The sequence below is a fragment of the Leishmania infantum genome, chromosome 20 (assembly GCF_000002875.2).
Source record: "Leishmania infantum JPCM5 genome chromosome 20".
Classification (NCBI taxonomy): domain Eukaryota; phylum Euglenozoa; class Kinetoplastea; order Trypanosomatida; family Trypanosomatidae; genus Leishmania; species Leishmania infantum.
Genome location: NC_009404.2, coordinates 212,479 through 228,491, shown reverse-complemented (window position 1 = coordinate 228,491; position 16,013 = coordinate 212,479). Strand labels below are relative to the sequence as shown.

The window sequence follows — 16,013 nt, the reverse complement described above, 5'->3', positions numbered from 1 at the left end:
CTTCGGGGCCAAAGGTCCGCTTCGCCCTCGGCAACCGATGCCCTTTCCATTTTCCCGCCCTTTCAGTTATTCAACGGCCACCTTCTGCAGAGGGGGAGGGGAGGAGGAGGGGAGGGGGCGCTGCTACTAGCACAACCATAACGGTATTCACGCGTCGTGGCTGTCTCATTTTTCTCTTGTCTCCCGGTCATGCTGCTTATCTTCGCTCACGCGGTGGGTTGAACCACACGCGCACACATGGGGTTTGCCGCGCAGGCAACAACAAAAAACGGCTCGCAGTACACACACACACACACACACAAGCACACACCTTCGAAGACCTACAAGCACGGAGAGACTTACGTCAGGGCATGATCAAGCCACTGCAGCCTCTCCCACTCTTGCTCCGAGTAGTCGTAGAGCAGCAGTTTCTTCACGCGCATGAGAGCCTCTTCATCGGTCTCGATCGCATGCTCGCCTCCGGAGGCAGCGCCAGCACCCGTACCTCTGTCATGGTGGGAGGGGGGGCTGGCGTACTGCTCGTGCTGACGGAGTCGCACGGCGAGTTGACGCAGCAGCGCTTGCTCTCCCGAGTCCATGGAAGCTAGAGAGCATCCCGCAGGGGCATCCATTCCCTGGCCCGCTTCACCAGTAAGCGCGCCGGCAGCCTCCGCCACAGACGCGCAGCTCTTGTCCGGCAAGCACCGCGAGAGAAGCGAGATCTGCTCGTTGGCGCCAGAGGTAACAGACTCACCGGTGGAGCAGTCACGGCGCCCCCACAGCTCATTCGCCTCCCCGACCGAGTACACGCACAACTCATCAAGGCCGACGCAAACACAGGATATCGTGCGCCCCACTGCGCCACGGAGAACATTGAAGCTCATCGTGGCCGCGGACACGCCGTTCGCCACCCCATCTTTGACCCAAGCGGACGCGTCCGCGGTTGCCTCCTGCAGCGTCGTCGCACTCGCCCTCGCCGGCAGCATTGGCGTCGTGGATAGCGGCCCAACCATCAGCGTGAAGGAGCTGCAGTCCTCCTTGATGCAGCACTCCACGACGGACAAGGTGTCGCCGTCAACAGCAAAACAGGTGCCGTTGGCGGCGACGAACACCGTGCAAAACGCGTTATCGAGGTGGTGATCACGAACGCTGAACACGCGAGAACGTTGCACGAGAGGGCTATCGCTGAGGCGCGCCGCCCAGAGACACTGAGCTTGCAACACAAGGGCATCCTCCCGGTAGTGCTGGACATACGCGTCACGGCTGTTTCTGCCGGCTCCGCCGTCTGCGTCAAGCATGGATGCATCGCCAGCCGACACCCCTAGAGGATGGTTCGCTGTCGCTGACGCAGGGCACGCTGTGTCGTCTTGCGCCAACGACACTCCTGCAGCACCAGCGACATTGGTGACCGCAGGGGTGCTTATTACTGTAGTCGTTGCCAGAGCACCGCCTGCGTCGCCGCATCCACGGCGACCGCTCCGACTGCACTGCCGTTGATGCGAAGATGTGAAAGATAAGCCGGAGATATGAGACAGTGACGACAGCGCCGCTGCTGTCCCCACCTGCCCCGCGGCTGGTGCTGGCAAGTATATGTTGTACGTCACCGGCGATGCGCCCTTTCGTTGCGGCTGCTGCCGCTGTGAGCCGCGGCTGCGGTGCGGCTGACGCAAGCGCGCATCCTCCGGCGATGTCGAAGGTGAGGCGGGTCGCATGCTGGAACCGCCGCCATCGTCGCGACCGGGAATTTCACCCCTCGGCCTGGAACCTTTGGTGGCACCGCCGCCCTTTCTGCGGGCCGCGCCGGCCGTGGCGTGCCGGCCCCGCGGATTTTGCATGTCGTAAAGCCGAACTGTCCCGCGTGGCAGCCTCCGCTCGCACCTTGAGAGGGAGGAAAGGCGCGCAATCGAAAAGCGCAGCTCCAACGCGAGGCCATCCTCGCAGCTGAGAGCCACTGCGACCTGCGACGCCCCCACTGACACATCAACGGAGGTGGGCAGTCGCACCCCCGCGCCGACTGGGGCTGATGCGACAGCGGCTAGAGGAGGAGACGCGCTGTGTGCCGACGTGTGCTGTTGTGCGTACTGCTGCCGAGAAACGGACACCTGTGCGTGACGTTCACGCGATGGTCCACGACCTCCCCTCTCGCCTTGTCCTCTCGAGGCTGCCCATCGATGGCGTTGACGCGCGCGACGCTCGCTTTTCTGCTCTACAACGCCCACCAGAGACACATGCGCGGCTTCCTTCGTTGGGGTAGGGGTTTCCAGCAGCCCCACTGCGCCGGCGTTGCTGTTTTCGTTGTCGGCACCGTCCGCGATCCTAGTGCGGCGCAGCAGTATCGTCGGCGCGCTCTCCGCTCGCCTGTGGGACAGACTGCGCGCCAACAACGCCGGCTCGGCAGTGTCTGTGCCGTGGTGGTGATGGTGTCGCGAGTGACGCATCGAGTTGCTAGTCAGCGCGCGACGCCCACCAATTTCGATGCCCGCATTAACTTCGATGCTGGAGCTGCGGTCACTAGCACCACTGCTGCTGCAGCAGCTTCTTGTGGTACTAGCGCCTGACCTGTCGAGCCCGAAGTCTTCATCGGTCGCCGTGCCGTAGCCACCGTCGCTATTGTCATCTTCTTTATGTGCCCTGTCCGCCATGCCGCCCGCGCTCATCACCGGGGCGGCGCCTCCTACATAGCTGAGAGCTCCGTCGTCGCTCAGCAGCCCGGCATCTTCGTCATCGTCGCCACTGCTGCAGCGCCGGCCACCCACTGCCGGCCCGTCGTCATCACTACTGTCGTTTGCACTACACTGCCGCAGCTGTCGGGAAAGAGAACGTGCCGGGGTGCGCAAACTCGATCGCCGAGTGTTCTGTGCGGCCGCCACACCTATCGAAGACAGCGTTGGGGTTGCGTTGGAGGCCTCTGTGTCTTCACCACCTTCACAGCTGTGGCCATTGACGCGGCGATGCCAAAGGTCAGCCGACCCAGCCACCGTGCCTCTTCGCCGGACAACGCTGTTGCAGGTGTTGCTGCTGGCAGCGGTGCTTTCTTGTAGCGCTGATGTGGACGACGGCAAGCTGACGTAGAAAACCGATGAATTCGCGGCACGCTGGCTCGTTGTCGTACCACTCACAGAGCCCTGTATGGACATGATGGAGGATCGTCCACCTCCGTAAGGCTGAAGCGCGGATGGGTTGCCGGCAGCGGTACCTGGGGCGGCCTCCTGCTCGATGGCTCCGGTAACCGACGAAGGCTGCGGTGACCCTGCTGCGGCCGCAGCTGATGCGAAGCGGCTGCCTACGTGGCCGTCGGGGCTCACCATTGGCTGAAGCAGGGGCACGTCGAGTGCATGACGCCCAATGTGCAGCGCCCACAGAGGCTTCACGAGGACTGGCCGGCCCATCTCCGCTGCTTGGATGGCATGCCTGCGAGCCTGGCGGCGCAGCTGACTGCTGCTGAGTGGCAAACCGGCGGATGCACCCGCTGCTACTGCTGCTGCTGTCATCGCGGCTGGCACTGAAACAGCTGAGGTGTGATGCGCTCCTCCCGTTATCACAGCAACGCTGTCGCACCGGCGCTCTGTCGCGGCGCCACCAAGTCGCCCTGGGCGACTGGAAGCCTTCCCTCCCGGGGCACTACCCGCCAGAACGCCTCTCAAACCGGCGTCCGCCGACATTGACAGAGGCTGGCGCAGACTGGGCAAGCTAGCCGGTGGCACGCGCGTCATATGGGGCGGGACGGCACTCTCACCCTCGCGTGGGTGGCTGTCGTCACTGCGAAGATGCACAGTGGCCGACGTCGCCAAAGCTGCGCCCATGTTTGCTGCTCCGCCGCCGCCGTTCAACGAGGAACGCCGGCCAGTGTGTTTGCGCTGCGCTTGCTGCTGCTTCGAATGCTGTGGCGGATGCGGCGTTAGCGGTGGATCGTCGCTACGGAGCTGCACAGTCAAGGGCAGGTGCGCTGACTTGGGCTGCAGCTTGCGCCATTGCTGGATATCGCCCAGCCCGGCAGGAAGGAGGATGAGATGCGTCGGGGTAGAAATAAACACGAGCGGAATATAGGATAACGCGGAGGCCTTTGCCGGCCTGTCCGACGTCGTTTCCATTTCGCGCGGGGAGTCGACCAGTATCGAGGCACCGGTGCCGGTGCTGCTGCTAGCGCGTGTTCTCTGCGACCCCGTAGTACTCCCGCATCTGCTTCCCCGATTAGAGACTCGCTTGCCGCAGACGGAGATGGGCGACAAGGTGGTGGCCGGGTGCGTGTCTGCAGCGCACGTCGGAATAGCGAACGCCTTCACTGACGTAATGGGGTCGTGCACGAACAGGGAGAGCAGACACGAGCCATTGATGATGGAGTACACGTAGAAGCGTCGATCGTAAGAGCCGAGGAAGACAAGGTCGGAGTCTCTGTCCGGTGAGAGGTCTGCGCAGAGGCAGTTGGACGGCACGTGAAAGACGCGGGTGGGCATGGCACTTTCAGCACCCCAGGGCCTACCTGCGGAGTGTGGAGAGGCGGTGGCGCCCCCACCGACGGCGCGAGCGCCTCCAGCTGTACGACCACCGCCGCTAAGAGGCGGTGAAGTGCGCGGCAGTGAGCTGGTGCTGTCGGTTCTCTGATACCGCGGCCCGCCCACGCTTGCAGCGCCACCATCACCACCCTCCGTGGGCGAGGTCGCGTTCATGTTGGCGGGCTCACTGCCTGCCTGCTGTTTCTGGGTCGGCTTCAGGAAGTGGTCAATGACCTCGCACTGCCCTTCAAGGGTGACGAGGACGAGGCGGCTCTGAATGGGTGTGTACAGCACCACGGAGATGGTCGCCGCGAGCACTCGCAGGAAGAGCGGTTCGCGGTGGTCAGGCTTTACGACGCACAACAGGCCCTCCGTTGTGCCCACAATCACTTCCTCGAGCCCGTCGCCGTCGACGTCGTACGAGAGCATGGCGTTGGCGAGAACTGACCCCTCAGCGGCCAGCTTGCGGAACTCCCAGCTGTCAAGTAGGATGGAGGGCAGACGGCGCTGCCGCAGAAAGGGTTTTGGGTCGGACGAGGCGGAGGCCAGAGACGCAGCCGGCGCACACGGCGTCATCGACTGGCGCATGGCGCTACCAGCACTCACCACCAATGGCCTATCAGCCGCACCGCTTTTTCGTCGACGTGCATCCGCTGTTGAGTCGGTGTGCGCTGCATGCGCGTGAGAGTAGGGCAACCGAGAAGTCGAAGACGACATAGGAGCTTTTGCCCTGCAGCTGCCGTACGACACGAGCTCAGCCCTTCGGTGGGGCAGTCGAGAGCGGCTCCGGCGATGCGGCGCCTTCTCAAGACCAAAGCAAAAAAAAAAACAAGAGAGGTTGGCAAAAGAGAAGCCGGTCGGCTACGATAAAAGCGAGGGAGGGTAGAGGCGACTGCAGTCGGTGCGTGCTCGCGTAGCGATCTGTGCGTGTGCTGGTGCTTGTGCCGCCAGTAAGTCAGCGCCGAGAGATGCGAGAAGGCGTGTTGACGCCTCAGCCACCACCTCCTCTAGCGAAGCGTTAGTGGGGAGGGAGCCTATGCGGCTTGCATTGGGTGTTTTGTTTTTGGTCTGCGCCGTCGTCCCTCCTTCCCCGACGCGCGCAAGTCCGGGCGCACCAACGAATGCAACCAACAAAGCTGCCGTGGTGACGTTATCGCCCGTCGCTTCATTGTGGACACAGACGCGCGGGCAAGTGGCCGAGGGGAGCGGGTGGGGAAGAGGATGAGGGAGGGGGTAGAGGGGGCAGTGCATCGAGGAGAGCGAGAGCGATCGATGGAGACAGAAGGCTTGGCGTGTACCTGCGGGGTAGGAGGCTTCGAAATCGAAAACCGATGACGATGGCCAACGGCGTCACATCACCGCTGGACCTGTGCAGCCGAGAGCAGCATGCATTTGTGACAAAGGCAACGACGAGCACCCCGAGGGCGGGGTCGGGGAAGGTCGCGCGAACATATCGTCGTAACGCTGCCCATGAAAAGCACGCCCGAGATGACGTTCCACACCTTGACTGATTCAGCAGCGGCGGGCGTGTGAGTGGGTGGCCCCCGCTCGCACGCAAACCCAGGCATGAATGCCTTCCGTGTCAAGTGTACCGGCCCACCCCAACACAGGCACGCACACAGGCACACACACACACACACACACACACGACTGCCCGTGTGCGCGGGGCAAGGCAAACCACATTTTTTTTGCGGCATGGGCCCTCCTCAAAGAGGCCGACGGCCATGAGCAACCCGCGACATCCATCATTGATGTGCAATGACCAACATCACTGCCATTCCTGTTCCAGCTTTCCTTTTCCGGCATCTGTGTGAGCCAGTCGTCGGAAGAGGCGCGCGCGCCTTCCTCGACTATTGCTTCGTCTCGAAGGTCTCCACGCGCGAGTCTGGCCGATTCGGCTTGTGGGTGAGCGGAATCGCGTGCGTCTCGTGAAACACGTCACGGAAGGAGACGTTCGCCTCGTCGCGCAGCTGCTCGTACAGGCGCTTGAACTCCAGGTGAATCTTTGAGCACCGTCCGGGTGGCACACGCCGACCACAGTTGACGTAGTTCACGAAGTCCTCCACAACGAAGGCGGTGTCCGCCTGCCGCTGAAGAGCCTCGTGGCGCATCGACTCCTCGAAGGACACCTGGGGAAAGCGACTAGAAGAGGTGGACGCCGCGCGGTCGCCGAGCAGGTAGGCGCTCCACTCTTTCCGCTTCCGCTCGCCGAGGAGTTCAATGTGCTGCTTCACAATCTGGGCGTAGAGAGAGCGATGTCGGCGCGGGCACATGAGGCTCACGGTGCCGTTCCTAAAGTCGAACTTGGAGTAGTACTCTGCAAAACGCAAAAGACAGAAGTAGACGGCCTCGCCGAGGCGCTCATCGTCCTGCCCGATCCCCTCATACACGGGTGGCAGCTGGAAAGTGTCGAGCGCGTTTCGGACATCGGGCAAAGTGAGCTCGCCGTACGTGCCAGTCGGCACAAAGATGGGCAGCAACCCCAGCTCCTGGAGCACCATCAAGGACATGGTCGTCATGGTGAAGCTGTTGAACATCGACTTGTCCGGCGCCACCACCTCGCACTTTTTCGCCCATTCCTTGACGAGGTACACGTAGGCGCCGTAAAAGTCAGGAAGCACGCGGTGGATCTCCGCGAGTATCTTGGAGTTTGCCACCCCACCGAGGTTGCCGATCGTGAGGTCACACCGAATTCCGCTGATTGCGTCCTGGAACTGCAACACAGGGATGCGGGCGTTGATGAGGCGAACGTTTTCCATCCCCATTTCGCCAGCTTCGCGCCCCACGCGTGCGAGCCGCTTGAAGTTTTGCGCATCCACCACCTCTATCCCGCTCAGCCACGGCGAAAAGTTACGGAATGTAAGGGACAGATCGGCGTCGGCGCCGGTGGTGCAGAACCCCGTGGCGAGCGAGCCGAAAAGCTGCAGCTCCACCTTGTTGACGCACCGGGAGCAAAGGTCGACCACGCGCCATCGGAGGTCATCGACGACCTCCTTGTCGTTTGACGTCCCCTGGGACGCCCTGTACGCGGCGATGCTCTCTGCAACGAACTTTCGCCTGCCTGCTTGCATCTTGGAAGTTCGTGCGACCGGCTCGCACAGCGATGTGCCGGCACGACTGGAGCACGCAGACAAACACTCCTTTTGGAAGTGGGCCTCTGCCGAAGCAATTGGCCGCAGGCTCCCTCCCTCTATCTCTCTCTCTCGTGTGTGTGTGTGTGTGTGTGTGTGCGACGGTAGAGTGACTGACGGCACCTCACGCTGCACGCGTCAGGCGTATGCGTGTTTTCTTACCGGCGTGTCTTTCTGTCACACGCGCTGCACAAGCCAATCTGCGTCGTGCTGAGTGAACGGGAGAAGAACAACAGTAACAACAAAAACACAGATGGGAAAAGGCAAAGGAACAGATGGGGCGCCGCCATCGAAGGGGTGTGCGTGTGGGTGTAGGATGGTGTGTGCGCGTGTGTGGATGTGGGGCGCTCTTTGATTGGCTGCCCTTCACAACGAGCGAGGTGGCGACGTTTTCATAACCGCACGTCTGTGCGCGGTAATGAACAACAACGGCACGAACAAGAGAGGGATGCGATGGCGGAAGAAGAAGAGGGCAGAGATGACGGTGGTGGTGTGGCGTGGTCATCGATAAGCAACGACACACACACACACACACGAGATGAGCATGAGAGAGAGAGGGAGAGCCGCAGATATGGCTAGAGCTGGAAGGCCGCCACAGCACACATACATAGAGAGAGAAACAAAATGCGCCCGTCCTCCCTCCTTCCCTCCCTCCCTCATCTCTCTCTTTTGGAAAAGCGCAGAAGGGACCGCAGGAAGAGACGAAACACGTAAGGAGGCGACACGCCGTGCACAGCGTCCTCACCGTGCTTGCGACTCGGTCTACCGCTTCACTCGATTCGGCCCATCTTCGCCTGTTTCGCTTTCGCCTCCGGACGCGATGCAAGGCAGCAAAAGCACACGTACACTGATTGCGAGCCGACGTTGCGCATGCAGTATTGCTTTCGTACTTTCTCTGCCTGTGGGTGCCAGACCACCTGTAGCCGTTGCACTCAGCGCACAAAGTAGGCGCTGGTGAAGGGCACGGGCTGCTCACTCATCGAGCCACGCGCAATCGACGACCACCCATGCTCCCCGCCATCCACCACGTCAGCGGGGAGCTGCACTCGGAATGAAAGCCCCGACGCATCGGACGCGCCATGCTGTGCATCCTCGTTGACGTCGGCCAGCATGCCTGTGGAAACGCCGGCGCTCTGCTCACCGCCGGTTCCCGAGGCAGCACTGCCAGCGGCGGTGCCGATGGTACCGCTGGCGCCGGCACCAGCGCGACGACGATGGCTCCCCGGAGGCCGGGAGGCAGTCACCGCCTGTGAAGAGGGTCGCAGCTTCGTGCGCACAAAGCGAAGGAGAAAGAGCTTCACGAGCACTGGCACCATGAAGAAGTCGCGGATACGGTACTGCGTGAGAGTGGAATGGAAGGCGGCGTCGAACATCGGATCGGAAAGGAGCCACAGTGTGCCGCTCAGATAGGGCTGCGGTTGGGGTGACTCTACCGTGGCTGGCTCGTACTCCAGGGAGAGGCGCAGCCGCACGTGCGCGGCGAGCATGCGCACATCGCTGAGCGACACGTACACCTGCAGATAGCGCCCGCGCGCGATGGGGAGGTCGGCGTTGAGAGACATGCTGAAGTTGCCGCTGTACTCCACCTCGACCTCAGCATCCAGGACGGAGAGCGAGCGCGTTGTGTCTGTGGCGTGCCTCGCGCCGCAAGTATGTGCGGCAGTCACTCCCGCCGCGGCAACAGCCGAGGAAGGCCCTGCTACTGACGAGCTCGGGTCAGCTCCTCCGTGCGCCCCACTGCTGCTGCTGAGGCGAACAGAGTGTGCCATGGGGCCTGTTACATTGCGCTCGCGTCCAGCTGTCCCTGCCCCTGCCGCGGCGCCGGATTCATCGCCTGAGCTTCGGTACCGGAGGCTAGTCAGCATCGACGGGTCCGTCGATGAGCGGACAGTTGCGTTCACGGCGTCCCCGCTGACGTCACTTTGCCGCTCTGCGCTCACTGTTGAGGCCGCGAGGGGCTGCATCGGATTCGTGTACGAGAACGACCCAACCGACACGGGCGATTGAATTGGAGGATTTTGTGGCTGCTGCTGCTGTGTCTGTTTCCCTAATCCACTCAGGTTGCCTAGCGGCATCACTCCAGCGACGCGCTGCTGTGCCACCGCCGCAGCGCCGCCAGGACCCATGCTGTCCAAGGAGGCCATGCTCCCAAGACCACCAGCCAAAGGTGCAGCAGGCGCGGCGGGGGACAACGCGGACGCTCCCGTGACGCTCGCAGCGGTGTTGCCGCTGCCCCCGCCCCCGCCGTGGGAGAGGTACAGCGCCTTGATCACAGGAGGTTTGCCACCCCAGTCTTTGACGCGAAAGTCGGCGAAGGAGGCGATGCCCTTGTCTTCTAGCAGCGCGCTAATCTGCTCCTCCAGCTGCGCCTTTAGGGCGTTGAGGAACGGCAGCTCGGACAGCACTTCGGCGCTGCTCACGCTGTCAGCATCGCCGTCGCACACAGTGCCGTCACCGCTCGCGGGCGCATCGAATTTCTTTGAAGCATCGTTTTCTAAGGGCGCGCCGTGCACTGGCTCTGGTGGAGGGGATGAGACACTTGCGCCGCCTCCTGCAGCGGCCGCCTCTGCAGCCGCTCTTGCCTGCTGCTCAGCCAACGCGCCGTGCAGCATGTCCAGTACCGCATTCACGAAGCGTTGCAACCACAGCGTGCCCTCAGCATGGCGCCGCGGGATGTGCGTGCGACGGGTCGGTATGTGCCGAAGGCGCTGCTTCTTGATGGCCAAGAGACCAATAAGCCCGGCAACAAACAGCAGCACATGAAGAACGGTGGCAAGCATGTCTGGTGCTTGTGCACGTGCTGGCTTGTCGTGAGTGCGAACGGCTCACTCGCTTGCCGGCAAGCGGTGGGAGAGGAGGCTCGCCCGGTACTATTGTGCCGCAACGTGTGCGCGTGTGTGGGTGTATGTAATCTAACGCGGACGCAAAGGACGGGCTGCGCAGTGGTGATGGGGCGGAGGAGGACCAGCACAGAGATGACGGGCTAAGAGGCGACGCGAAGGGCAGTCACGTCAGGTGCATCGACGGTGGGGCAAAAAGAAACACGGCTGGCCTCAGAGGCCCATCAAGGCAACCTGCAGACGGAGCAGCTGCGGCGGTGTGAAGTGCACGAGGGCGCGAGCCCGTGGCGGCCAAGGAGCCGGCGGAAAGATGAAGGAGGGAGGAAAAGTGGCGAGCAGCCGGAAAAACGACAGCCTCGTTCTGCTGCACGACTGTATCGGCAGAATGACGCAGGCCTTTGATCCCTTCCTCCTCTTCCTCCTGCGCTCTAATGTGCGCACGCCTTCCTGTGCCCCCAACCACCCACGTACGTCCGCCTTGTACCAGAGAGTGCCGAAAAAAAAAGAAAAAAAAAGGGAGCGCTGGTAAACACCAAAGCAGCCCCATGCAGCGGAAGACACAGGCGCATCAGCGCCGAGTTCTACCGTGCGATCGCTTTTTGTTGTTATACTGATGTACACACCGTCTGCAAGCGGAGACACAGCGGGCTGCGCGAGCGACGGACTGAGCGCTGGTGAGCCTGCCTCAAGACATGCATCAGACGACAAAAGAGATCGATGCAGATAGGCAGAAGGAAAGGTAAGCCGACATGCGCACAGAGAGATGCGAAGAAGCAATGCAGCGTTCCTGCCTTTCACATATCTTCCCACGCGCCCATCCCACCACGTACAAGTCAGCCGATAGATGCAGGCAACCACCGCTCACCTGGCCCTGCTGCACCACGGCACCATCCCCGACCCTCTAGAACGAACCGCCCTGCCGTCGAATCGGGGCCGTGCGTCGTACGGGCTCGCCCTCTCCTCCCTCGGCCCTTCGTCAGGTACGTGCTGCGCGACCGGCGCCAGGCGGCCTTGCGTGAACTGCATGCCTTGACCTGTGCGGGCCGCGTCCAGGCTCCTGCTCGAGGGCGGTGGCGGTGGCGTCTGCCGTGCGGGTAGTAGGGGATGGGTCTAGGCGCATGCCCGATGAGCTCCGGGAGGAGGTTGGCCAGCCTCAGGCCAGGGCCCTCGCTGAGGCCCTGCACCCGGCCGGCACGCCGTGCCTCTTCCTAAGTCGCTTCAAGCCGCGGCATTGCATGATAGGGTGTGGGGACTCGCCACACATGTGAGCCTGGAGAGGACTCGCTGGTGCAACTCGCGGTGCTGGCGTGATGCCTCCGGCGTCTGCGCCTCATCAGCCCACCCGGTCACATGGAGAGGATGCCGCATGCTTCGCGCGCATGCACTGTGGGGCTGGTCGGTTTCGAGTCTCTTCGCACCTTTCTCGTCCAGCAGTCGCGCTCTGCCAGCCTCGGGATGCTTTGGTCGGATGCGATACGCCATGCCAGCCGTACTTGACAGCTCGTGCGCACAGCGCTCGCACTCTTGCATCCTGGGCTCTGCGTCAGGACGGCGTTGCTGCCTGGGGATGGGGGGGCTCGCTGTTATTACATTCCATTTCCGTCGATGCCATGGGGGCGTGTCTGGACGGCTTGCCCGCATGTGCCGCGGCAGATGGGACGCTGCCGTGAGCCTGTGGCGGCAGGGACACTCCGCCTTCTCCCGAATTCGCACACCTTTCACCGCAGTGGGTGCGCTGAGCGGAATGGGCCCGCGGAGAGGCATGTGCCTGGGCACGAAGGGCTCACAGCCTGCCATTCTGAAGGGGGGCGCAGGGGGCAGCCACAGACACCGAACGGAGGAGGCTCACGCAGCGCAAGGAGCACATGTGCACTCACATCATTGCACGCAAGGCCACAGCGTGAAATGAGGTGTGCTCTGGGCCTCGAGCGATCCGCAAATCTCGCGTAGCGTCTTCGGCGCAGCGCCAGAGCGGACGCTCTCATAGCAGAAGCACGCGGGGGCGGGGGGGGGGAGTACCACGATGCTAGCGGAGGAGCAGCCAGCGCAGCATCCGCACTCCATGCGACCCGTATGGAGCTGGGCGACGGTGGACTCCTGTCGCTCGGTGAGCTCAGAATCCTTGCTCATTGGTGTGGAACGGTGGCCGTCGAGTACCTCTCGTTGTGGCGTGCCGCATCCTGCACCGCGATTTTGGGGGGATGCCCGCATGGCGGCTGAGAAGCGGTGATCGGATCGCTGATCCATGCAGTCGGCGTCGGCTCCACTGACATTGCTGATTTCGCAAACTTGCCAACTTCCTCATCGTACTGCAGCGTCCAAGGGGCAAAGACAACCGAAAATGAGAGGCGCTTGCGACGGGATCGTAGCGCCCGCAGTTGTGCCAAGGTACGCCGCCATAGGCCCTCTTCGGCCGTTGCGCGGCCCGTGAGGAGGGAGAGCGGCCCCGCAACAGCAGCCACGCTTGCTCCTCCGTGCCTCGGATGAGAGGCGTGCCCTCGCAGCAGGCCAAGCCCCCGCTCTACTGCTCCACACCCAGCGGGTCCGCCACAAGGATGAAGAGGAGAGGGCCTAGGACTGACCCTTGCGGGTCTCCGCATGCAAGTAATCCATGACCCAGCGAGTACGGTACGGGCCTACAGCTTGACTCTCCTCAGTGCTGTGATCTACACAGCCGAAGACGCGAGCGTAGGGTCTGCAAGCGCCGCTCCGATTTTCGCACCTGCCGAGCACGCTGCATGACTTTGCGGAGGAGCAAGTACAGAGGTCCGCGGTGGAGCGGCGGGGACGGAAGTCAGGACGCTGCGGTCGGGGACGGGGGCTTGCCTGCCAGATGGTCGCGCAGTCGTCGCGAGCTCATTCGTTCGAGCGGCTTGCATAGATTCATGGTCAACGTCGCAGGGCGGTCGGGCGCGGGACCGCCGTCGGGCTTGTGCGGTTTCAGGAGGGGCTCACTGTGCCCCTCTTTTCCACGTAGCAGCGACGCGGCCTGTAGCGACCCTCTGGCTTTAGATGTTCAGCCGCGCTCTCCCTACCGCGCACCGGGAGGGCCTTGACGCTGTCGCGGTGAATTTCGTCGACGCCCGGCGCGGGGCCGCGGTGGACTCCACGGTGTGCCATTTTCGAGCTCACCCACCATGAGCGGTCTGAGAGGCGCGGACCTGCGTCTCGGTGGGACGCAGAGGAGGGGCGCACTGCCGGATGTCGCCTCGACGTCTGTTGGTGCGCCTTTACCAATGCGCTGGCCTGCTCTCGCGCACTCGGGTGGCGGCAGCCTTGTCGCATTGCTGGCGTGTGCGTTGCAGGGGGACGTGGACAGACTCAATCCGTGCCCATGATCGAGGGTCTCTGGGGGGTGAGAGGGCGTTGCAGGACTGTGTCCACCCTTCAAGGCTGGCTTGTTGGAGCTCTTTGATGAGCATATCGGAGATGACGATGCCCGGGAGACACACAGGATACCCTCTCGAGAGCTGCTTCCCATCGCGTCAGCTCTGGCGTCCAGAACGGCTTATAAGCAACTGCGCCAGATGGGACAGCTTTCTGGAGGACTCGGCCACAAGTCTCGCGATGAAGTTCACCTCATCCTCGCGTGACCCGTTGCAGCTGTGCATGCGTGGGGTCGCTGTGGCGGCGTCGGCGGTGTGCCGTGCCGTGGTGTGACTATGGCTTGCACACGTCAGGTGCTCATCATTGGGCCAATCGTGTGGGGTGGTCCCCTCCCTGGCCGGCTGGGTCGTCATCTCGTGTCGGACACCGGGCGGCGCGAGCCGGCCCCCGCCCCGATGGCGTGTGGGCTGCGTGCGACGCTGCCTGGTGTGTGATGGAGAGCCTCCCGTGCCGCGAGGTGACTGTTATGTGTGCAGCCCGAGGTGGTGTGTGTGCGCCCAGCAGGGACGTGGCAGCACAGCCGCGACGCCGCTGCTGCGCCGTTGTCGTTTAGAAGAAAGTGAGGGCGTACATCTGACCATATGTCCTGTTTTATGTGCTCGGAGACACCACCGTCGCCCTTCTCTCCCGCGACACCGGAGCGTTGAATGCCCGCGAGGCCCACTGCGCCCCAAAGGCCTGTCGGGGTGAGAAATGCGCCTCTCTTGCCGAATACAGATCTGCATCGGAGGTTCGCCAAGGAGCTGGGCCAACTAGCACTGTCTGGTGTCGTTCAGCCCACCGTAATGCCACCGCGTACAGCGCAGGCCAGACCCATGGATCATGCTCAACATCACTGCAACGCGGCAAAGGCAGAGAAAACAGGTGGTGGATGCGCATACTTGCTGAATCCTCGACGCAAATCATAGCGAGCTGGTTCAAGCGTGATCGTGGCTGCAACTCTCTTCGGTAATGCGCCAGCCCAGAGTTCTCCGCTGATGCCAAGAGTCCGCAAAAAGACCCGGAGGGCATGCTGCCGGCTGCTTGGCTTCCCCACACACGCAGGGTGAAATACTGGGGCCTGTGGCTCAGCACTGAGGTGGTCCCCGCATCATCCGAGATGTATATGAGGTGAAGGGAGGGAGAGAGACCAGAGCAACAACAATAGGGAAAGCATCGGAACGCCCACGCACCGACACCCACACGGAAAAGGCGGGCGGGCGGGCGGGAGGAAGGAAGGGAGGGAGGGAGGGGGAGGGGGGCGATAGCGAGACAAGACAGGGAAATGGCGGCATGCAAAGGACACAAAGACAACCCCCCAAAAAGAACAAGAAGAACCCTGATACCCACCCGAGGAAGTGGGAGAAATGAAAGAAGGAGAGGGGTAGGGGGATAATAATAATAAATAGTGTCGATGATAATGAGTATTGGTGCATGTTTATCTATATTTGGTGCGTGTGCGTGTTACCGTTCGAAGATGATGGTGACCGTTTTCTTTTTTTTTGTTGTTATAGTTTCTGCTTGTGTCTGTGTCTGTCTGTGTTCCTGTGTGCTGGCTGCACTCCTAGTATATATTTCTGGGTAGTTATTACCGTGTCGACAAGCAAAACACACACCGACAGACAGACATAGACACACATCTATATATATATATATATCTTTCCGTACATACGCATACACACACCTTTCAGTGCCTCGTACGGGTTACTTAAGTACCCCGAAAGAAGCAGAAAAGAAGACAAGAACAAACACCCAAACAGCGGTCAACGAAAAAGACACCCGCCGTCACAACCTCCTCCTCCTCCTCCTCCCTCCGAAAAAAAAAAAACGGAGCAACAAAACCTTGCAAAGAACGTGCACACACAAGACGAGGGAAAATAAGAGGCGCGCAGGCAGAGAAAGAAGGCAGGCAAATCCAACGCAAGAAACAAAAACAAGAAAGAGGAGAGCAAAACACACAAACACCCCCCCCCAAAAAAAAAGAAAAGCTCACAGATGAGTACACACACACACACAACGACCAGAGAGGGAGAAAGAAGAACAAAGGAGCGGGTGCGTGACGAAGAGAGAAGGATGATGATGTTCATGATAATGATTAGACAAGTGTGCAGGCTTCGGTGACCGAAAAAAAAAAGGAGGTTCAAGGCTGTCGTCGATTTTTTTTATTTATACTCTGCTGCTATTTCCACAGCTCGACATCGAGC

General features: G+C 61.7%; 3 protein-coding genes across 3 annotated transcripts; all 3 read right to left on the bottom strand.

Annotated features, from left to right (window-relative positions):
* Positions 1 to 338: 338 nt before the first annotated feature.
* On the bottom strand, positions 339 to 4,901 carry LINJ_20_0680 (conserved hypothetical protein; the record flags this gene model as incomplete). Its single annotated transcript, XM_001465154.1, has 1 exon — positions 339 to 4,901. The coding sequence occupies one exon, from the start codon at positions 4,899 to 4,901 to the stop codon at positions 339 to 341; it is 4,563 nt and encodes a 1,520-aa protein (XP_001465191.1).
* Positions 4,902 to 6,322: 1,421 nt separating this feature from the next.
* Positions 6,323 to 7,543, bottom strand: LINJ_20_0670 (conserved hypothetical protein; the record flags this gene model as incomplete). The annotated part of the gene is made up of 1 exon (XM_001465155.1): positions 6,323 to 7,543. The coding sequence occupies one exon, from the start codon at positions 7,541 to 7,543 to the stop codon at positions 6,323 to 6,325; it is 1,221 nt and encodes a 406-aa protein (XP_001465192.1).
* A 992-nt stretch (positions 7,544 to 8,535) lies between these two features.
* Positions 8,536 to 10,383, bottom strand: LINJ_20_0660 (conserved hypothetical protein; the record flags this gene model as incomplete). The annotated part of the gene is made up of 1 exon (XM_001465156.1): positions 8,536 to 10,383. The coding sequence occupies one exon, from the start codon at positions 10,381 to 10,383 to the stop codon at positions 8,536 to 8,538; it is 1,848 nt and encodes a 615-aa protein (XP_001465193.1).
* Between the last annotated feature and the right edge of the window lie 5,630 nt (positions 10,384 to 16,013).